Consider the following 24,821-nt stretch of genomic DNA (forward strand, 5'->3'; position numbering starts at 1 on the left):
CATTGATTGATCATCGTTGGATGTTCTCATGAGGGATGTTGTGCCAAGTTATCTCCAATTGACATGTTAGATTGTCAAAATCTTGAGTTGGTTTGGAAGCCCCTGCCCATTAGCAAGCAAAAAGACAAGCAGTAGAAACCCATGCCATGTGTGAGTTGGCACTATCTTGCTGAAGTGTAAGCCCTGGCTGGCTTGCAATGAAGAGCAACAAAACAGTGTGTAGAATATTGTAAATATTCCAAGAGTGCTGCTGATGAGAACCAAAGTGGTCCTGCTATGAAAAGAAATGACCCCCCGGACCATCATTTCTGGTTGTCAGCCCATATTATATATATTTAGAACAAGTCTTGCTGTTGTGCCTGAAGTCTCAACGGGGTCTGCTATGTATCCTCCATAATTTATTTTTCTGCAACAAGCTATAGATACGAAATTTCTTTCTATTCTGTTTCTCTGTAACAAAATATGTTCTGCTTCTAATGCTATTTGATCACCTTTGTCACATCTCATTTGATCTTACTTAATTCCTCTTCCAACTCATTTAACATATCTTATGATCCTGTTGAAATTTATTGTTTCTAAGTAAAAATTAGGAAAAGCTTTGGGGTTTTTAAGGGTAACATTGTTGTCTATTATCAAAGATTTGTGTAGCAAGGTGAAGGTGTAGTAGTAACTGGCCAAGCTTCATGGACACAGCTGTTGCCCATACTCAGTCAACTATTCTCAATATTCTTCCTCTTGCATTCAATTACTGGATCTTGCACATCTGCTGTGGCCTGACTCACTTTGTAAGGCATGTGAACATTGTTGCCCGTTCTTTGTATGGAAGTTAAAACTTGCGTAGCCTGTACAAAAACAGTTTTTTTCCCCTTCTTTGACTGAATTCACTATGGGGTGCTACTGCAACTGTATTCCTAATCCATAGAAATCCTATGGGAGGTGGCTAGACAGGGATCTTTCTCCCTCAGTAAATATATAAGTGTTTGTTATCTATAGAGTGAGTGTGAGACCACTTACAAGTATGATACCTCAGCTCTGCAATCGGATTTTTTGTGGACATCTCCTTGTTTTACTTCTGTCCTTCCTTTATGAAGTGAGTGATGTAATAGATGCTGAATAGCTTCTCAGATAATTTTATATGAAGAGAATGGTGCCCTCACTGAAATATTTAAAGTGATATCATTTTCATTGTTGCTTTTAATAGTGTTTCCTCCAGTGTGAAAAGCCCTGTTAAGTTTCCTTTGTAAGTGGGTGATATTTATTCTTCTGCTCTTTCTCTAACCTTGTGACCACAACTTATAAACTTCAGCTGACACTCAAGAGGTTGGCACAAAACTTCAGTTTTAAATTTTATGCAAACACCCCTTCTGGTCATGTTTCTTAACCCTTTATTTTGATGCAAGGTTTCTACAAAAATATGTACCCATTTTCATAGTATACTTTGCACACTTGGCTTCATGTTATGGACTAAATAATTAATTATGAAATATTATCTATTGTAATAAATAAAATGATCATTCAATAATTACCATGCAAAAGACAATAACAGTACCACGTGGACTGTGGTGAACCATGTATTCTGGTGGTCATGAACTGCTGTGCGCTGTTGATGTTTTCATAGTGATGCCTGCAGTTGACAGCACTTGCACATGATGGAAGGGCTGAACATCTGCCCTAAGTTACCACTGGGGAAAAATATTTCTGTTGCAGCTAACACACAGTAAAAGTTGACGTGCACAGTTATAGTCAGAGATTCTGAATGCGTAACATACCTGACTGGCATGTAAGGGACATAAATTAGCTTTTAAGAATTTGAAGAGGCGTTAAATTTTGTGAGACTCACTTGGTTGTCACATGTAAGAGTATTTACAGTAACAGTGATGAGACCGCTGAAAAACATTTAAGTGTCTCATTGCTAAAAAAATAGCGAAGTATTGGTGGTGGTAACACCCAGTCCTCGAGTAAGGAAAATCTCCAACCCAGCCGGGATTCGACCCTGTGCCCCTCACATGACATTCAGCCGTGCTGATCACTCATCTGTGGAAATTTATAAATGTGCCACAAATCTAGATATTGTGTGATTCTACCAGACAGGCAAATATAGACCCACAATGGAGTCCTTTGCAAGATTTGTTAGGTGCTGAGAACACTGGCTCAAAAGAGTGCTCAGCATCTCCTTGTCCTTCGGTGATCTCTCGACATCCGATACTGTTTCTGCCCCTTATATATCCTACCAGGCCTACTGACAACAATAGCTCACTGTGGTAGCTGTTCAATCTGTTGCAGAGAATTGAGAGTCTAACCACTTGCATATCTGCTGGTGGATTGGGTGTGTTTGCGGGTGCAGCTGCCACCTGAGTGCTTAACGTTTTTTGTCAGGTGCTTCATTTACCTGTAAAATGTCTCCTATTTCTGTATGTGAACTTTGCTTTTGTCTCCAAATTTTTTGCTCTACCCCCTAACTTGCATTTCAAAGAAGAGTCAACAGTTCGAAGAGTAAACACCTTTCATGAGCCAAATTGGCAATATGTGTTGAGCAGACACAGATGTTTGCAACTGAAAAAGAATCTGCACATTTATAAGCATTTATCAATTTTGGTTTCTTCTCATTGATCTTAGGAGTAACATGATATTTAATTTCTAACTTTTTTCAATATCTTTAGTGGTTAACACAGGAGTTCCCTGTCCAATATACTGATAATGGTAGCATAACTCTACACTTAATCATCAGTTATGGATGATGCTGTGATATACAGAGAAGTCTCAATGCTGGAAAACTGCAGCAGAATACAGGAAGACTTGTGGAGGATCGATGCTTGGTGCAGGGATTGGCAGTTGACCCTCAACATATATAAATGTAATATATTTTGCTGCACAAATAGGCAGATATACTCATTATTCTATGATTACATGATTTCCAACAGACAGTGGATGCAGGTGCATCCATTAAGCAACTTTGTAGTCACTCAAAAATGCAATGACAGCACAGTAAATTATGGCTGGCAGTTGAGCGGTGGCAGCATTTGCTGTGACATCAGTGTTACATCTTGTAACTGCGCACACCCCATGTCCTATTGACTGCGTATTAAGTAAGAAATTCTGTTGGATGGTGGTTTAATATGGTGGTAAATTTTAATAAATGTAAGGATGGTGATAGTTCAACGAAGTTTTGAGTGTCACGTAACATTGGCATTGTGGCTGACAGAAAGGTTAGCTCGTAAAACAAAATTTTGCCCCTACTCCAGCTTGCCTGAGTTTTAAACTTTTTCAGGCTGCTGTATAAACTTTTTCAGGCTGCTGTATAAACTTATAATTAATTATTAATTGTAGAAAATTGGTGCATTTTGCCATGAATTTGTTTGCTCATCGCAAATGCTATGGAGATTCTGAATAAACTCAAATAACTTGCAATAAAAGAGAAGTGCTGTGTATTATGGAGAAGCTTACTCTTAAAACCTCAAAATTGATTGTTTCAATAAGGATTGAATGCCATACTGACTCGCCCCATATAAGTCTCAAAATCACTATGGCAGTAAAATCTGAGAAACTTTTTTATGCATCATTTGCTATTTTTCTGTTGTATGTGTGAATTCGTTTGAATTTACATTCTGCAATCCTGTTGATTACATTTTCACTTTGGCTCACAATAAGTAGAACTCTGTCAACCCTTATGGTAGTTCCTGTAAGAAAATAATTTTCAACGTCCTCATGCTGTTTGAAGACTGTTCTTACTATCAGTTGATTCTTTCTCCTCTTTAAACAGCTCTGGATTCCCCACTGTCCCAGATACACACTTCCTAATTCACAGTGTCAATGGCTGCAAGATTATCCTACAAACAATATTATGAACATAGTTTGCATTTGGATATTTCTGCTGCATTTCATGATGTGCAGTTGACTGGAGGCTACTAAATGTTGCCGTTACAACCTTCACAAGATAATCTGATAACCTACATATCCATGTACTGAACTGTACTGCTGTGGCCACCATTGTTTCTCAACAAATGTCTCAAGCTCTGGTCTCTCATTGTCACAATACAGCACCAAACAAATGACACATTACTTTCAAAGAATGTAAATTGCAGCAACAATTCTGATTGGCTGGTTTGTCAACAGCACTCAGAACTTGGTTGATGTAGAGTTGAATAGAAGCGAGTATGATGCATCTATTTGGCTTGTAAGTATTAATGGTGTAGAAAAACTTTTTTAAAAAATAGTTGTAAATACCTTTTAGTACTATATTTGTATGTTATTGCCGTGGAACATTGGAATATTCATTAATGAAGCTTGCATGCATGCATGCAAGCACATTGGGAAGCAGCCAGAACAATTCACAACTGAAACAATGAGGCTTTATAGACTAGTGCATGTACTTCTAGTATTGCTTCGAACATGAACTGTATTTTCTTCTAATGAGAATTTTAGAAAGAAACATTTAAAATAAAGTATGAAAATTGTTGCAGACCACTGATGATGCTTTGACAAAATGCAAAGCAAACTGCATCTGGGGCAAGAATAAGGCAAGTAATAACAATTGCATATAGACTGTCTTTTTTTTCCTTTACCAACATGATTACATTCAAAAAAGATTATATTTGAGAAATTACATCATAGACGGGATGCCACATAGTCCTCAAAAGCTGCTGATTGTTATATCACTGTATTCGGGGTAGTGTGTTAGTGGTCTGATTTAATTTTTTAGTTTCACAGGATTTGATTCACCATTATTTTGCTTCCTCATTTTTAATAAAATGCAATTTGTGTTCTTTATATTGATATTTGAAATATTTTTAGTTTACTGTACATAGAACTGGATTCATTATTTTTCTTTAATTTGCATCATATGTTTATTGATTCGTCTTGTTGTTGAAGTCCATTAATACAAATATTGTGTATTATTATTATTATTATTATTATTATTAGCATCATGGCATATGAAAAGTTATGTTAGCAATGTGTTTCCATGTGTTTGTATCTTTGTATACTATGTCATATAAATTAAAAATTTGGTATCTTATTTTTAATATATTAGGTTGGTGTATAAGTTCTTAGCATTTCTGTTTTGCATGTTGGTGTTCCAGTTGATATGGGTTTATTGATAGATTCTCATTTTTATTTGTAGTACAGTGTTGCTATTTGAGTTCACATACTGTCCTTTTGTCATTTGGAGATAGTAAGTGGAGCTGTGGACATTAGAAATGTTTCAAGTGGAGAAATTAGAACATTTCCCACTTACTCTTCTCTTCGAGTCCGATAGAGAGGTGACAGCTTAGGAGGCAGTCAGAAACATTTGCGTCATGATGGTACCCGTGGTCTAGGGGTAGCGTCTTTGATTCATAATCAAAACGTCTTCGGTCCCGGGTTTGATCCCCGCCACTGCCTAAATTTTGGTAAATAATCAGCATTGGTGGCCAAAGACTTCCGGCATAAGAAGTCAGCCTCATTCTGCCAACGACCTTGTCAAAGAGGGCGGAGGAGCGGATAGAGGTTCAGGGCACTCTCTTTTCCTAGGGGTGGGAAATTACCCCTAAAGGCGGAAGAATCAGCAATGATCAACGACATGAGGATGCAGAAGGCAACGGAAACCACTGCATTAAAGACACGTAACGTGTATCCACAGGACATGTGGCCTGTATTTGAAGAAGTGTCATGATGATCTCTCCATTGGCAAAAGATTCCGGAATAGTCCCCCATTCGGATCTCTGGGAGGGGACTGCCAGGGGGGAGGTTACCATTAGAAAAAGACTGAATAATCAACGAAAGGATAACGTTCTACGTGTCGGGGCGTGGAATGTCAGAAGCTTGAACGTGGTAGGGAAACTAGAAAATCTGAAAAGGGAAATGCAAAGGCTCAATCTAGATATAGTAGGGGTCAGTGAAGTGAAGTGGAAGGAAGACAAGGATTTCTGGTCAGATGAGTATCTTGTAATATCAACAGCAGCAGAAAATGGTATAACAGGTGTAGGATTCGTTATGAATAGGAAGGCAGGGCAGAGGGTGTGTTACTGTGAACAGTTCAGTGACCGGGTTGTTCTAATCAGAATCGACAGCAGACCAACACCTACAACGATAGTTCAGGTATACATGCCGACGTCGCAAGCTGAAGATGAACAGATAGAGAAAGTGTATGAGGGTATTGAAAGGGTAATGCAGTATGTAAAGGGGGATGAAAATCTAATAGTCATGGGCGACTGGAATGCAGTTGTAGGGGAAGTAGTAGAAGAAAAGGTTACAGGAGAATATGGGCTTGGGACAAGGAATGAAAGAGGAGAAAGACTAATTGAGTTCTGTAACAAGTTTCAGCTAGTAATAGCGAATACCCTGTTCAAGAATCACAAGAGGAGGAGGTATACTTGGAAAAGGTTGGGAGATACAGGAAGATTTCAATTAGATTACATCATGGTCAGACAGAGATTTCGAAATCAGATACTGGCTTGTAAGGCGTACCCAGGAGCAGATATAGACTCAGATCACAATATAGTAGTGATGAAGAGAAGGCTGAAGTTCAAGACTTTATTCAGAAACAATCAATACGCAAAAAAAATGAGATATGGAAATATTAAGGAATGACGAGATCGCTTGAAGTTCTCTAAGGCTATAGATACAGCAATAAGGAATAGCGCAGTAGGCAGTACAGTTGAAGAGGAATGGACATCTCTAAAAAGGGCCATCACAGAAGTTGGGAAGGAAAACATAGGTACAAAGAAGGTAGCTGCGATGAAACCATGGGTAACAGAAGAAATACTTCAGTTGATTGATGAGAGGAGGAAGTACAAACATGTTCCAGGAAAATCAGGAATACAGAAATACAAGTCGCTGAGGAATGAAATAAATAGGAAGTGCAGGGAAGCTAAGATGAAATGGCTGCAGAAAAAATGTGAAGACATCGAAAAAGATATGATTGTCGGAAGGACAGACTCAGCATACACGAAAGTCAAAACAACCTTTGGTGACATTAAAAGCAACGGTGGTAACATTAAGAGTGCAACGGGAATTCCACTGTTAAATGCAGAGGAGAGAGCAGATAGGTGGAAAGAATACATTGAAAGCCTCTATGAGGGTGAAGATTTGTCTGATGTGATAGAAGAAGAAACAGGAGTCGATTTAGAAGAGATTGGGGATCCAGTATTAGAATCGAAATTTAAAAGAGCTTTGGAGGACTTACGGTCAAATAAGGCAGAAGGGATCAAGAATAATATACAGAAGAATGGAAAAGAAAATTGAGAATGCGCTAGGTGACTATCAGTTTGGTTTTAGGAACAGTAAAGGGACGAGAGAGGCAATTCTGACGTTATGGCTAATAATGGAAGCAAGGCTAAAGAAAAATCAAGACACTTTCATAGGATTTGTCGACATGGAAAAAGCGTTCGACAATATGAAATGGTGCAAGCTGTTAGAGATTCTGAAAAAAGTAGGGGTAAGCTATAGGGAAGAGACGGGTCATATACAATATGTACAACAACCAAGAGGGAATAATAAGAGTGGACGATCAAGAACGAATAGCTCGTATTAAGAAGGGTGTAAGACAAGGCTGTAGCCTTTCGCTCCTACTCTTCAATCTGTACATCGAGGAAGCAATGATGGAAATGAAAGAAAGGTTCAGGAGTGGAATTAAAATACAAGGTGAAAGGATATCAATGATATGATTCGCTGATGACATTGCTATCCTGAGTGAAAGTGAAGAAGAATTAAATGATCTGCTGAATGGAATGAACAGTATAATGTAATGAGTACACAGTATGGTTTGAGAGTAAATCGGAGAAAGACGAAGGTAATGGGAAGTAGTAGAAATGAGAACAGCGAGAAACTTATCAGGATTGTTGGTCACGAAGTCAATGAAGTTAAGGAATTCTGCTACCTAGGCAGTAAAATAACCAATGACGGACGGAGCAAGGAGGACATCAAAAGCAGATTCGCTATGGCAAAAAAGGCATTTCTGGCCAAGAGAAGTCTACTAATATCAAATACCGGCCTTAATTTGAGGAATAAATTTCTGAGGATGTACGTCTGGAGTACAGCATTGTATGGTAGTGAAACATGGGCTGTGAGAAAACCGGAACAGAAGAGAATCGAAGCATTTGAGATGTGTTGCTATAGACGAATATTGAAAATTAGGTGGACTGATAAGGTAAGGAATGAGGAGGTTCTACGCAGAATCGGAGAGGAAAGGAATATGTGGAAAACACTGATAAGGAGAAGGGACAGGATGATAGGACAGCTGCTAAGACATGAGGGAATGACTTCCATGGTACTAGAGGGAGCTGTAGAGGGCAAAAACTGTAGAGGAAGGCAGAGATTGGAATACGTCAAGCAAATAATTGAAGACGTAGGTTGCAAGTGCTACTCTGAGATGAAGAGGTTAGCACAGGAAAGGAATTCGTGGCGGGCCGCATCAAACCAGTCAGTAGACTGATTGGGGGGGGGGGGGGGGAGGGGGGGAATGGGGATAATGCCATTGAGCATGACTTCCTCATTTTGAGCGAGGGGGATCGTTTTCACATAAGTGACATTCCACATTCAGGAAGACGTACAGGATTTGTTGAAGATTGTTTAAACATGTTAGTCCATAATAATACACATCAGTGTACTTGAAAAGTGGCAAATGTGATGACCTGTGATCATTCCACCACTGTGCAACATTTGCATGTGCTGGGGAAGGTTCAAAAATTATGGTTATGGGTACCACATGCTCTAAGCCAAAATTACAAAAATCAGTAGGTGACCATACGCGCACCTTGCTTCCTCATCATCAATTGGCTTGTGAACACCACCAACCATTCCTATCCTGTATTGTTACTATTGACAAGAAACGCGAGGGATTTGAAAAATATGCCTCCCTGGCATGTGAATATCTTTTGTGTTGCTATAGGCAACTACGGACGCTGTGTTTTATTTTATTCCGTGTATTGAGCTTTGTGTGTGTAATTCGTGTAGCTTCCTTAATGTATTAATAAATTGTTCCAATCAGAAACTGCCCGTACATTAGTCTACTAACAGGATTATAAATCAGCGTAATATTCTAAAAAATTACGAGATTACCGGCTCAGGAAAATTAGCAGCAGCGCGCGGTAATTTGGAACGACGTAATCGCTAAAATCATGGTGCCAGTAAATACCAATTCATTGCCTACGATTGAAAAGCTGATGGGAAGAGGAAACTACAGTACCTGGCAGTTCACTATGTGAACATATTTAGAACACGAGCAATTTGGGGGGGGGTCAGTGGTGAAGTACAGGATGGAACTAAAATTTGTACAGCAAGAGTCAAAATTATGCTCTCTGTCCATCCGTTTATATATGTTTACTTGCAAGATACATCTACAGCAAAAGAAGCGTGGGACAAGCTAAAGAAAGTCTACGAAGATTCTGGTCTCTTCAGAAGGGTAGGGTTATTAAAAATGTTACTGTCAACCAGACTGGAGAATTGTTTGTCAGTAGAATAATATGTGTCAAAGATAATTTCCACGTCACAAAAATTAAATGGCTTGAATTTTGAAGTTAAAGAACAATGGATTGGGTGAATTCTGCTTGCAGGATTACCAGATGAATATAAGCCTATGGTTATGAGCATAGAAAATTCAAATGTGCTGATCACGGGAGACTCCATTAAAATAAATTACTGCAAGAAATAAACGATGAAGCTTGTAATAAACAATCGATTAGTGATGCTGCTCTGCGAATCGACAAGGAAGAAAGCGATGTAATACTCAGAAAGGGTCCCAGGTGCTATTATTGCAACAAGTGCAGGCATCTGGCTAAAAACTGTTGCAGCAAGAAGAAAAACAATGAAAAATCTTCGACCAAGACAGCCAGCTACCAGACATTTCTCACAACAGTAGCTGCAGGTAGAGATACACAGACAGAATGGTACGCAGACTCGGGCACATCAGCGCATGAATCTAAATGTCCTTGTAATGAAAGTAGTGTTGAAGCATTGACAGGCTCACAAGTTTTAATAGCAAATAATGAAAACTCACCCCTAAAAAGTGTAGGATCTTCATTTGTAGATGTTCTTACTGGTGACAAGAAAGCTAGAATCAAAGTAGAGGATATTCTATATTAACCTCAGCTAAGCACAAATCTACTGTCTGTCAGTAAAATAGTAGAAAAAGGTCATTCAATTTTATTTGACAAACAAGGTTGTCATATTTACGATGCATGGTTGCTAATGCGTCATTAGCAAACGGAATGTACCGACTAGACCAACCATATGATCGAATTTTTGAGGCAAAATCCATATTGCAGGCAAATAGTGCAGACTTCTGGCATAAAAGGCTAGGTCATCTACATTCTGAAGCTATGGATGCACTTTGTAAAGGCCTGGCTAGTGGAATTTCATACAAGGGAGCAATAAATACACCCTGTGCAATTTGCTTAGATGGAAAACAAACAGGACCACCTTTTCCACAATGTAGCTCAAGAGTCACAGAAATTCTCGAGGTAGTTCACTCAGATTTGTGTGGGCCGATGGAAACTAGATCAGTTGGAGGAGCCAAATACTTCCTCACTCTAATTTATGATTATTCCAGGAAAGTATTTGTATATTTCCTCAGAAATAAAAATAAAGTAGCACAACCGATACGAGACTTCAAAAATCTAGTAGAAAGCAAACTGGAAAAATGATCTGCACTCTATGCACCAATAATCGTACAGAATATGCAAATGATAATCTGATAAAATTTTTCAGAAAGGAAGGAATCCAACATCAGACTACAGCGCCATATACACCAGAACAAAACAGAGTGGCTGAGTGTTACAACCGTTCAACAGTAGAAAAAGCAAGATGCCTGCTCTTTGAAGAAAATTTGCCAAATAAATTCTGGGCAGAAGCAGTCTCCACTGCAGTTTATTTAATTAAGAGGTCCTCGACTGATGCACTAAAGAACAAGACCCCTGAGAAAGATTGGACAAACAAGAAGCTGAATAGTAAGCGTCTTAGAATATTTGGAAGTAAGGCATATGCTCACATTCCAAGAGCCAACAGAGGAAAATGGACAAAAGAAGTGTTGAGTGTATTTTAGAAGGATACTGTGAAGATTCAAAAGCATACAGACTTTTTGAACCTAACTGTCAGAGAATCATAAAAACGAGAGATCTGATTTTTGATGATGATACTTCAAAACAGTGTAAAGAGGGAACTAAGTCAAAGGAACCAAGTCGACTGTTTCTCCCACTGAAAGAGAAAAAGCAAGATGAAGTAACTGCAACTGAATTAGAAGAAATTGAACCTGAACCTGAGAGTGTAACATCAAGTAGTAGTTCAGTGAATACTAGCAGCAATGACGAAACAAGTCCAGACGATCCAATAAATGATAATGAGCAACTGCAGCAAATACGAAGGTCATCGAGAATTCCAAAACCAGAGAAACTGCATGACTTTGAAAACTTATCAGTCTAAACAGTCAACTGACTGCAATCCTTTGACATTGGAAGAAGCGATGATGTCAGACAATACTGAAAACTGGCTGAAGACAATACAAGAGGAGTTACAATCTCACAAAGAGAACCACACATGGAATCTGCTGATTTACCTACAGATAAAAAGCCATTAAAAGCAAAATGGGTATTTAAAAGAAACAAAGATATGAAAGGTCTCATTGTATGCTCTAAAGCACGGCTAGCGATAAAAGGTTGTGCTCAGAAGCGAGGCCTGGACTATGATGAAACATATGTGCCAGTCATAAATATAACTCATTAAGATATTTATTTGCTATGGCTGCTAAGTATGATCTTGACATTGATCACTTAGATGTTGTCACAGCTTTCTTACAAGTTGACTTACATGAAAAGATTTATGTGAAAGTTCCAGAAGTAGATCCAGTTACAAAGGCAGTGAAAGATAATGGTGTAAAAAGACTGAAGAAGGCAGTATATGGATTGAAACAAGGTGTTCGCTGATGGAACATGAAATTAGGTGGCACATTATTGAATCTAAACTTCAAAAGGTCAACAGCTGATCCTTGTGTTTATTATAAAAATCAAGGTTCAGACATTTTAATAGTTGCTGTTTATGTGGATGATATGTTCATTTTTAGTAACAATTCACAAGACAGATGCTTTTAAAAACAAATTCAGAGAAAAATTTAAGCTGAAAGATCTTGGTGAAGTTACAAACTGTTTAGGCATCCGAATTACTAGGAACTGCAAAGAAGGTTATTTGTGGATGAATCAGACACACGATATGGAACAAATTCTCTACAGATTTAATATGAAAGATTGTAACCCAATATGTACAACACTGGACAGTAATCAGATGCTCACTCATGATGTGTGTCCGAAAACAGAACAAGAGCAAGAAACTATGAATAGATAGTTTAATGTATGTACAATTAGTAACAACGCCGGACCAAGCCTTTCCAATAGGAATTGTTAGCTGTTTTTGTAATAATCCAGGCATACTGCACTGGCAAGCAGTCAAGAGTCTTCAGATATCTAAAAGGTACTAAAGATATGAAACTTCTGTTTTCTAAATCAGAGGACTGCCGCATAGTAGGTTACTGTGATGCAGATTGGGCCAGAGATTCTGAAGACAGGAAGTCAACAACTGGGTATCTCTTTAAATCTCAGGAGCAGTGATATCTTGGCAGTGTAAGAAACAGCCAACAGTGGTCTTATCTACAACTGAGGCAGGATATATGGCTCTGACCTCAGCATGTCAAGAGGCTCTATGGCTTCAAAGACTATGCAATGAAATACCACCAGATCCCAAAAAAGACCCTGTCAAACTATCATGTGACAACAGGGCAGCAATTGACCTGTTTGAGACTAGCGGCTATAAGAGTCAAACAAGGCATAATTCTAGTGGGGGTGTGGGATTTTAGAATCTACGCCTCCGTGCTGTGTGAATATCTTTTGTTTTGCTATGGCCAATTACGGACGCTGTGTTTTATTTTATTCTGTGTATTGAGCTTTATGTGTATAACTCGTGTAGCTTACTGAATGTATCAATAAATTGTTCCAATCAGAAACTGTCCATAAATTACTCTGCTAACAAAATGGTACCTTTAATGTAAGGAAAAGAAAGGAATGGTTGAGCCCAAACAAAGCAGCAACTCCCTGTACAAAGACATGCACGCATGTACAGCAGATAATGTTATGTATCTGGCACAACAGTGACAATATGCTGTACTACGAACTGCTTCTCTGAGGTGTAACTGTGACTGCTGAAATTTAGTGTCAACAACTGAAATGTCTTGTAGATGCAATCCAAGAACAACCACCAGGAGGACTGTGCAAAGTGGTGCTACTCCACGATAATGCCTGCCTGCATTCTAATAGACTGACAAAAAAACACTTTACAGAAGTTGGGCTGCGGTGTAATTCCATGCCCAATTTACTCACTTGATCTTGAGCCCTCAGATTTTCATCTTTTCCGCTCTATCAAACAAGTTTCAAGGAACTTCGTTTCTGGATGAAAATGTGCTCTGAACATGGCTTGATGAGTTCTTCGCCTGATACCAAAGTGATTTCCACAGTTGCAGAATTGAGAAGTTACCCCAGTATCAGCAGACTGTTGTAAATAGTGAAGGAGAATATATTGATGATGACTGTTAAGTCTCTTTTATTGGTTCTGCTGTGTTTATTAAACCAATAGAAAATGCTACAAACTTATTCACCAACCTAATAGTTTTGTCATTTAATCATTTGGTACTTTCAACTGCGCTCACATCTGTTCTAAAATAGCAGAGGTCTGTATGATCAGTGTTTTACACACACATTCTTTTGTCATAACATCATTGTATTCTGTGAACAGGAAGCAATATTGTGCTTAAATATAACTATTTCAAATGTGACGAACAAAATCCAACATGAAAGCCACAAGGTTAAGTAGAGTTAGGTAAATGTTCAAAGAGTAAAAAACTGAATTTATGATTGAACTGATAGAAGCCTTTATTTTATGTATTTGAAATGGCCTATAAATGTGAAAATAATGAGCTTGTCCATAAAATAATTTTCTCCGCAGCAAGTTACTGGCATCAGAAATTTATTTAAAACAAACCCATAGATAGAAGCTTGAATATCATACTTAATTGCAAACATTTGAATCCAACGTGTGTCCCTCTTAAACCTCAGGGAAATAGGTTGTAGGTATATGTAGGAAATCTGATGGATCAGTTTTCAGAATTTAAGATCTGAGAATGAGTACCTGCATGGAAAGAAAGATTACAGCAATGGTGGCATTAATATTTGGGGAGTAAAACATAGATATTGGCCACCATAAACAGAGAGTTAGTGAGAAAATGTGGTTGGGAAACAGTGCCAGAGAAAGATTTGTATGAAAAGATGGGGATGGGGTTGTCACACCTAAACCTACTGTGAACAGAAGTAAGGGGGAGATTAGTTGTAGGGAACAAAGTGATGTAAGCTTGTAAGTGTTGTACTTACATTGTCTGATGTCTGAAAAGGGACTAGAAGCAAGAGATAGTAGGGAGACTGAGAGGATAATGGGTATCAAAACATAGTTACTTTGTTTTCATAATATTGGAATTCTTAAGTGCAACTAGCTTGTACACAATCAGACTTTACAAACAAAAATGTAAAAATAGTTTTGCAAGACCTTTAATTGAAGGGCTTTAAATACAGGGGTTTGACAAAACTATGGAAACACTGCAAGAAATGCATGCTAGAACACACATGCAGTTGCTGATGAAGCGTGCAAGTTGCGTTGTTGTATTTAATCATGAACGATACCTGTGAAATGTCCTCAATACGTTGCAAGTGTCAGTCATTGTCAGAACAGTGTTCTGTGTAGTTGTGAGTGCATTATGTCAGGGCTAAGCAAATTAAAATGTACCAGTTTGCTTTTGTTCTACAAACTTACTTTTATTGTAAACCAGTTTTTGGCTTACAAGGCCATCCTCAGACATTTGTAGAACAAAAGCAAACTGATGCTTTTCATTTATTATAATGTTGTTCTACCAAGAACCGACGGAAGATTCTGTTAATATGAAATTCAAATGTGGGGAAATTGTTGGTGCTTGTATGGTGAGTGCTTCTGTAACCAAGGCAGCCAAAATGTTTCATGTATTAAGAGGCACCGTATTGAAGATTTATACTATGTACAGGAAAAACGGAAAAATGTCATCCAATAAGTGACAGATGGCTGTTTAAGGGGATTGTGGCGAAAAATAAGGGGGGAATACAATAGTAAAAGTCACTGCAGAACTAAGTCTCACTCAAGAACCCTCTCGGCACCAAAGCGACATGAATGGAACTCTACCAGTCGGGAATTACAGTGTGAGCTGGAATTTCAAATCCACCCGGACTGATGCATATGCACATATGTGGAAAACGTGGTGCCAAACCAAATGCTGGACCATGGAGCAATGGCAGAAAGTCATTTGAGGGAATGAATCTTGTTTCATACTGATTTGAAATTCTGTCAAGAGTGTAGAGCATTAGATGGAAAATGGCGGAGGTTCGGTGACGATTGGTGCATCGTATTTGTGCAGGGTTGTATTGCTGCCAAGTATTATGTGACCATTTTGGTTGATTAGGTCCTTCCCATTGTATAATGGTTCTTCCCCATTGGTGATGCTGTGTTCTAAAATGGCAGGGCACCTGTTCACAAACTTGCATCGTCCAGAACCGATTTTTGTGAGCACAAGGATGAAATGTTGTATATCCTCTGGTCACTACTGTTACCAGATCTCAGTATTGTTGAGCCTTTGCGATCTGCATTGGAGAGAAGGGTGTATGATAGCTATCAGCCTCTACTACCATTTCTACCTGAACTTCCCACTACTTTGCAGGAAGAATGGCATACGATTCCCTTGAAAGTCATACAGGACCCATGTTTATCGTTCTGAGATAACTTCTAGCTGTTTTGAATGCCATTGGTTTTTCTGCACCATATTAGGCATGGTAATGTGTCGTGTTCTTGGTAGTTTACATATTTTTGCCCAGCCCCGTAGTTAACTCCGAAGTCGTCTCTGCAACTAAAAGTTACAGATGGTTCTGGTGATACCAACCTAGTTTATAGTTGTCTTATTGGTTCAGTACAGTTTTGTAAAGAAATTGTGATGAAATCACATTAAACGATATAAGGGAAAAGACATTTTACCTGAATCTGTAAGCTGTTCGCCTTGTGTTACATTTTGTGGATTCCCCCTCCGCAGTTCTAACAGAATACTGTAACAAATGGTGCTTCTCATTTGTTCCACCTCTTACTATTGAGGCAAACTTCACATATTAAAAAAATAAAATAAAGTAAAAAACCATATATTTCATTCCAATTCAAGGTGGAGACAAACTAATCAGCGGGACAATTTATCATTTCTATTTTATGAGAAATCTGTTAGTTTGAAGCTATTACAAGTTGTTGGTAGTGTTCAAGTGCCTGGGTACTGCAAAATCAAAAACAGAAAAGGAACCTCTCGGATAAAAGCTACTTCATTTCACCAGTGTTGGCCACACATGCTGCAGCAACTTTCATGCATTAGTCCTTATTTGTATTTCTTGTGATAAAACTTGTTTATAGTAAATACGATAGAGTGCTGAACTACTACGAGTTCTGTGTCTTGGAAAATAATTATTCTGAGAATATTACATTTGGCTTCCATACTTCCTTCCACTTTCAATGTATAAAAGATTATTGTTCAGAAAAAAGGTCCTGTAATATAATACAAAGCTCTCATGTAGCCTCATAATCTCATTGACGTTAATCATTGCAGAAGCACAACTCCAGTAACTCTGCATTTAAAGCTTTTTACTAACTAAAAGGGGGGATTTCTTTATATTATCTTCAGGCAGTAACTGTGCTTGGTTCTTGTGACAAGTATTTCTGCACACATTTTTAATTATTTAATTTATGTTCCATTTTTATGCCATATCTTTAGTCTTGACTTGGTCCATTACTTTCTGTGCTATACATCACTGTCAGGTGTAATTTTTGAAGCTATTTGTGGTTGTATAATTGCTAATGCTTCTTCCAAGTAAATTTTCTCACAAAATTTTGGTTTTTACCTGCACAAATTGCAGAAACAATATTTTGATAATAAAAAACTGCAACATTGACTAATCTCATGTTACATGGACAACAGTTAAGAAATACGATGCCATGTCAGCGTGATCCTCTCTAGATCTGCTACCATCAGTTTCTGTGAGTTGCAGATCTATCTGCCGTTAACGTGTCATAAATCACAACCAGTAGTGAATTTTAAAAACACTAACTTTTTCTAAGTAGATTGATTTATTGACAATATTATAAGGTGTACAAACTTGCTTCCGCTGTTTGCCGATAGGTGGAGACAACGATAAGTAGCGGTCAAAAGAAACAGATCGCAGATGTCAGGCAGTTAGCTTGGACCTCGGTCAATATAACCTCATTCAAACATTAGGTGATTTGTGTCTGCATGATAAAGTTGTTCTTGATTGAAAATGTCAGTTTACAAGCTTTCAAGTATGTATGGTAAGGATGCTATTAGTGAAAGAACTTGTTGTGAGTGGTTTCAACGCTTCAAAAACGTTAAAAATGACCGTTGTAGACTGGCATAGTGGTGGAAGACAGATGTTTTTGAAGATGCAGAATTGGAGACATTGCTGAGTGAAGACGTGGGTCAAACTCAAGAAGAATTGGCATGATTAGTGGGAGTGACACAGTAAGCCATTTCAAAATGTCTCAAGGCTATGGGCATGATTCCGAAAGAAGGAACTTGGGTCCCTTGTGAGTTGAAACCAAGAGACGTTGAACAGCGTTTGCGTGTCTGTGAACAGTTGCGTCAGAGGCAAAAAACGGAAGGGATTTCTGCATCGTATTGTGACAGAGGTTAAAAAATGGGTTCATTACGATAACCCTAAACGCAAAAAATCATGGGGATATCCCGACCATGCTTCCACGTCGATGGCCAAACCAAATATTTGCGGCTCAAAGATCATGCTCTGCATTTGGTGGGACCAGCTCAGTGTTGTGTATTATGAGGATTTAAATCAAAGTGAAACTATCACAGGTTCTCGTTATCGAATGCAATTAATGCATTTGAGTAGAGCATTAAAAGACAAATGGCTGCCATACAGCGAGAGGTACGATAGTGGTTTTGCAGCACGACCGTGCTTGACCCCACATTGTGAAAGACGTCAAAATGTACTTGGAAACGTTAAAATGGGAAGTCCTACCTTACCCCCGTATTCTCCAGACATTGCTCCCTGTGAGTATCACCTGTTTAGATCAACGGCACATGGCCTGGCTGACCGACACTTCCGATCTCATAAAGTCACAAATTGTATCGATTCGTGGATCGCTTCAAGAGATGAAAAATTTCTTCGACACGGGATTCGTACCCTGCCCGAAAAGATGGGAGAAAGCAGTGGCCAGCAATGGAAAATACTTTGAATGATACATGTGTACCCAATTTGTTTCATTAAAGCCTCAAATGTTGGGGAAAAAAACGGCGGAAGCAAAGTTGTACACCTTGTATGAAAAGGATAGTTCCTACTCACCATATAGCGAAGATACTGAGTCACAGATAGGAACAATATAAAGACTGTTAGACAAGGCTTTTGGCCAAATGCCTTCATCAGAATAGCGCGCGCGCGCACACACACACACACACACACACACACACACACACACACACACAGTCTCTGGCTGCCAAGGCTATTGATTAATTTCTAAATCTGAACAGACATCTACCTTATTTCCATTTCTCAACAAGTTAACAGGGGGGATATGTAGTATATAGTTATTTCCTCTTTTAATGAAGTTTAATTTGAATGGTTCCATTCATATTGAACAACATATCATACCATAGGTTGATTGCATTCACTGAGGAAAAGTGACAAGTGAGATGAGCAGTTCATATTACATTATTATTTCATTAAAATTTGTTGTTTTCTGAAAAATTTAATCGAAGAGAAGGAACTTACTTTCTAATTAGTATGTAATTAAGAGTTTGAAAGATAAAGAAACATAGAGAAACCTCTACCTAATACTTCTCTATTACTATATGTTCATAAGATCATGTATCAGTTGTGCACCACTGTGATTTTGCAACACAGGACCTAGCACTTCTTATAGCATAGGACAGGTGAGAAAGTTATTGGTAGTGCTTGCTGTAAAGATAGTTTAAAAACAGGAAACTTTATAATTGTACCTACTCCTTCATGAGTGTAACTGCACGAGGACGCTTTGACATACGAGGCTGCTTCATGATAATTTTTACCTTCCTCTCAGTAATACAGTTCATCTAGGCAACTAGCTCAGTAGTATTTGAACAATATAGATAAGCTCTTTGGAAGAGCAGTTCAAAAATCACTTCTGAAGTGCTTTGACGTACACATACATGCAAAACATGATTACCACATTTGCTCGTTGTTCTTGTTCGAGGAACACCAAATATGATTACATTTTTTTAGTGTTTATATTAAGATGAATTCAGTCATTAAACCATACCAGTTACAATTTCATTTATTTATCACAGCATCAGGTTAGCCATATTTTGTATGTTCTCCGTGAAAGCATTTAAATGGCAATGAATATTAATGAAATATTTAACAAAACTAAAATTTGAAGTGCTCATTTTCTATGACGATTTCTTTTGCTTTAAAAAAAATTAGTATTCCTTCCTCATTGTAATTTCAGATCCACATTAGTCTTTGTCGTGAATATCACAGGAAATTGAAAGAATGTAGTTTATCCTAAAGTTGAACTTTACATTGTAAATAGTAAGAAGTTGCTGCTTCTGGTTGTATTTCTGGTTATGAAGAAAATCAGTATTCCTCGACACAATGTGCCAATAACTCAAATCAGCTACTCATTTGCTTCTTCAAGGAGTCTATCTGTACATTGTTCTCTTCTCAGACTCGTTTCTTAGTCACTGGATATTAACTTAAATTTCTGAGATTAGTATTTTGCAGCATATGATATATTCCAGGACACAAGATAATCAACAAATATTTTTATTCTAATTTACTCTCAAATTATTATTTTTTAAAAAAAAGCGTCACAACTGTAGAATGCTTGCACCTCATTCTACTCATTCATTGTTGGCTAATTAGAACAAATACCTACTTGGAATTATGTTACAGATTGAATGTGAAGAATTCTAATAACAATAAATTTAAAGTACATTTTAGGAAACTTGTGGGGAAAATTATTAATTTAACTATCAACAATGATTTTTGCTTTTTGAAGCTCTTCAGGTTGTCTGCTTAGTGTTGACTCAGTTAATGTCTATTATGTGAATTTAATAATTATAAGATTTTGCTATTTCTTTCCAGAATAGGAAAGAAATAGGTCGTGTGAGTACTGGATGGGAAGAGAAATGTTGAAATATTTATTTTAGAAATTTTTTAGTACACACTCCAGTTTGCAGAAGGCAGGGTCACATGTCAGGCACAGATTTAATATTTCATGTCGGCAGTCAAATAGCCTGAAGAGAGAAAGCATCTCAGATTGTAAGCAGAGTTGTAATTGGATGATATTATTAAACTGAACAATAACACACACACACACACACACACACACACACACACACACACACACACACACGTTCATAGCAAGACTGATTATTTAGATTCAGTTTGGAGGAAAAAAGGAGAGAGGTGAAGATGAAGAGGCAGAAAGGGAGGGGGAGGGAAGGAAGAGGAGATGAAAAAAGGGGAGAGAGAGAGAGGGGGGGACAGAGAGAGAGAGAGAGAGAGAGAGAGAGAGAGAGAGAGAGAGAGAGAGAGAGAAACCATATCAGAGGTGGGGGTGGGGGGGGGGGGTAGAGTCAGAAGAAGGTGGTGCACAGTCTGAACGGAGGGGAAGAAATGTGTGGTGGGAGTGAGAATCCAAATGGCCCACATAGTGACAGTTATTGTGGTCATTTGTGTTATGGTGAGCTACATGTTCGGCAACTGGATGGCTAAGTTTGTGGTTTGCCACAGTTTCGCCTTGGTCAGTCATGCAAATAGACAGTTCAGGTACTTGTAATGCCCAGACAAATTGCTATACATAACAAAGCTGCTTTCACATGTGGCCCTGCCTTTTATTGGGTAGGAAATGCCTGTGACTGAACTGTGGTGGGAGGTATCGGGTGGATGTGCAGGACAAGTCTTGCACCTGGGCTGACCACAAGGGAACGCCCCATGGGGTGCAGAATTGGAAATAGGATGAGATAGGGGTGGACAAAATCGTTCTGTAGGTTGGCTAGGTGACAGAACACTACATTGGGGATGTGGGAAGTAGATCCCTCATCTCGGGGCAAGATGAGAAGCAGTTCTATCCATTGTGGAGGATGTGGTTGAGCTTTTCAAGGCTAGAGAGATACTGGGTAATCAGAAGAGTACTGGTCGGTGGCTGGTTAGCAGTTTTACTGTTATCAGAGGAAGCAGATGACATGGGAGATCTGTTTATGGATGAGCTGGATAGGATATTGTGATTCAGTAAAGGTCCTGATAATGCTCTCAGTATAATTGGATAACTCTTCTTGTCCACTGCAGATATGTTGTCCATGGATGATGAGGCTGTAGGGAAGAGACTTCCAGAAGTGGAATGGATAACAGTTGTCAGAGTGGAGGTACAATTGGTGGTTTGTGTACCTTGATATGGACAGACTTACTTAAGGAGCAATCTGAGAGTTGGAGATAGACATCTAGGAAGGTGGCTCGTTGAGTTGAGAAGGATCAGGTGAAGTGCAGTTTCGGAGTAGGTGCTGAGGTTTATGGAGGTTTCCCTGCCACGAGTTTAGATTTCGAAAATATCATAATTGAATCTGAATCAGACCAGAGGTTTCAGGTATTGACTGGATAGGACGAATAAGTTGGCATAGGATGGTGTCATTAGTTGTATTTTTGATGTTTCTCGTCTGTGGACTTCATTTTATTCATTTCTTCCTGTTTCTGTTCATTAATTCAGTGGTTGTAACACAGAATGGTTTTAAGTATTATATTTGTATTCAAGGAGAAAAGTAAAAATCATAAACTAGCATTACTGTTTTAGGTCAGGAACCCACCACTTCTGAATTATTTCAGACGAATGCCTTACACAAGGATGTAGCTGTTGTCAACTGTTATCCTTGGCCATCTAATGCTGTAGCTCCGTATCTGTTCATGTGTTGACCTCACTACCAACATTATGCAAAATCAAGTCAAAAATAGGCCAGAACACTTTTGTTAAACAATTTTTGATGCTTAATGTGTGTGGCAGTGGTGTTTGTTAAAAATGCATATTGCTGGCAACAGTTAAGCGTAAAATGTTTTCATACGATTGTCAGTTTTCCTGTGCATTTGTGTATCAAGTAGTGCTGTTTCTATCATTGGTTGGTTGTGAAGAGGGGAACAAACAGCAAGGTGATTGGTCTCATTGGATTAAGGAAGTATGGGGAAGGAAGTCGGCCGTGCCCTTTCAGAGGAACTGTCCTGGCATTGGCCCGAAGCGTTTTAGGGAAATCACGAAAAACCTAAATCACGATGGCCAGACACAGGTTTTAACCATTGTTCTACTAGGTGCGAGTCCAGTGTGCTAACCACTTTGCCACCTCAGCGTTTCTATCATTGAGTCTGCTCTTATGTAGCCCCTCCTACATAGTCTTCAAGATGTGTATGTAGAGTGTCACATTTTTGTTCTCAAATTCTAGTGAGTGTACCATTTTAATCATAAGCATTTGTGGAACTTGACAGTGAACACATAAACAAAAGTCTGTAAATATAATAATTTGTTTAATAAGCACATAAATCATCATTTTGTTCACATGTGTACCATAATTTCAGTGCAACTTTTCTTTAGATACTATGAACAATCTAGGGTTGGTCTTTCCCATACTCATTGTTACTAATACTTACAAGCTTTCATTTGCTAATATAATTGATGTTCACATGAGATTTGTTATTTGATGATTTGGTTTTCAGATTGAACCAAAATTACGTGACCCCACTGTACAATTTGCTGTTGGAATGATCATGAAGCATCGACTCTTCAACTACAGATGTGTAATCTATGGATGGGACCTGTTATGTATGGAATCAAAGGAGTGGATTACGCAGATGGGTGTTGATAACCTCAGCAAAAAAGCAGATCAACCATTTTATAATGTTCTTGTAGAGGATGGATCAACAAGATATGCAGCCCAAGGTAAGACATCTTGAAACAGCAAATTTATCTGTTCATAAGAGAATTTTATAAGGTATAGTCCATATCAATTCAGGCAGGCTAGGAAAAATAATACCTTCACAGCCTCAGATGTTATTGAATTCAGCATGTGTTAAAATGAAGGACTAAGTAAGGAGCACTCCCCCCGACCCCCCCTCCCCCCCCCCCCCCCCCCCTCAAAAAAAAAATCTGCTCAGAGATACTGCTCCGAGGATCACACTGCGCATACTGTTTTGAAGATGTGAATAGTGGAAAAAAATTTAAAATGCTGTGTCTCTGGAACAGTTCTAGATATTTTGTTGGTGTTTTTATTTGAAAGATAATTGCTTTATGATTACAAAGAAATCCTCAATTTGGACTCCCATGTCACTTTTTATAATTTATGGAAAATTTTTTCAAAAATGCCAATCCATTAAATTTTGAGATTATATATATATTGAAATTTTTGCCATACATAAAATCTGTTTTATTACCACATTATCACATAATGGGGTCATAAAAATCAAAACCTAGCCTTATTTAACATAATTTTAGTTTTGAAAGATGAGTAAGAGGCTCATTTTTCAATCATTTTAAATGGTTCCAAGATGTATGTGAAAGGTCCAAAGACTTAAATGTTTCAGTTTATACAACCTCTGTGATCTCTGTTTTGTACTGAAATTAGCCAGTCATTGAATTAAAAATGTGTTCCTCTGCTTCAGTATCTTCCTTTGATATAGAATGCCGCCTTCCTGTTCAACCAATAAGAACTGGAGCACTTACAATTTTCAAAACATTGTTAACAGGAAGTGAGCACTGATGGCATTGTTGCTGTCCTTCAGCTGGAAACCTATATCCAGCAGTTGGTCCATGTTCAACATAAAGTTCACTACAATTTTGCTTAACTCATAACTGATGTCTGTAATCTCTGCAATCCATCAGTCAGAGTCATACACACATGTTACAAACATCCCTTTTTCAGGTTGTGAATCTGAATATTATCCTGCTATTTCTGAGGTGTTGGCCAAATGAACAAAATTTCTTCTTTCTTGCTCTTTAAAGTGCATGCAGTATGAATCTGTCCATCACTTTGAGTCCAAAAATGTGTCTCCTGAATTTCTTCCACAGGAGTAGTTTGTTTGGACCCTTCTTCTTTTTTCTGCTCACGAAATTCTTTGATTTCCCCTTTGGATGAACAAATGAGGGCTGGGGATGTGTAAGATTTCATGACTCTCGTAAAATCCCGAGCATTCTGAATTGCAGCTGTATTTGGTCTGGAAAGTTTGTTTTGTAGCATGGTGGTTCAGCAGGCCTCCTCCACTATCACGAGGCCCCTTCCCGTGACCAGTAGCACGTATACCCATTTGGCGCAGGTGACTTAATTCAAACATCTGGTAATGAGTTTTAAAATGCCTAGGAGCACCATCAGAAAGAACGATTATCTTCTCTGCCCCTGTTTGCACTTTTAAAGGATTTTGTGCAGTGCTAGCAAAGCACGTGCTGAATCATGTACTTTGTCATCACTTATAACTGCAACACTTGTGGTCTTGTTTCGAAAATATGTCACTCCTGTAAAAATTGAAACCTGGTCTCCAATGATACATTTGTACTTCATGTAGCAGAATTACAGACCAGTTCTCAGCAAAATCACAGTGAAGCAGTAAACATAGTTCTTCAGCTTGTACACACTCTTTCACTTCTGCAATGTGTTGCGGTTGCAATTTCTTCAGATGCTGGTGTGTTATTGCTTTCACTGACGATTTACCAAGTTTCTC

The 24,821-nt window shown here is 38.4% G+C and overlaps 1 protein-coding gene across 1 annotated transcript in view; it reads left to right on the forward strand.

Annotated features, from left to right (window-relative positions):
• LOC124791085 (F-box only protein 21-like) overlaps positions 1-24,821 on the forward strand; it is a gene marked incomplete in the record, with an annotated part of 67,862 nt that overhangs the window by 37,233 nt on the left and 5,808 nt on the right. Inside the window, 2 exon segments of the mRNA XM_047257833.1 lie at positions 4,461-4,517; positions 22,827-23,049. Coding sequence (XP_047113789.1) covers positions 4,461-4,517; positions 22,827-23,049 — 280 coding nt within the window.

This window comes from Schistocerca piceifrons, chromosome 1 (genome assembly GCF_021461385.2).
Source record: "Schistocerca piceifrons isolate TAMUIC-IGC-003096 chromosome 1, iqSchPice1.1, whole genome shotgun sequence".
NCBI classification, from domain to species: domain Eukaryota; kingdom Metazoa; phylum Arthropoda; class Insecta; order Orthoptera; family Acrididae; genus Schistocerca; species Schistocerca piceifrons.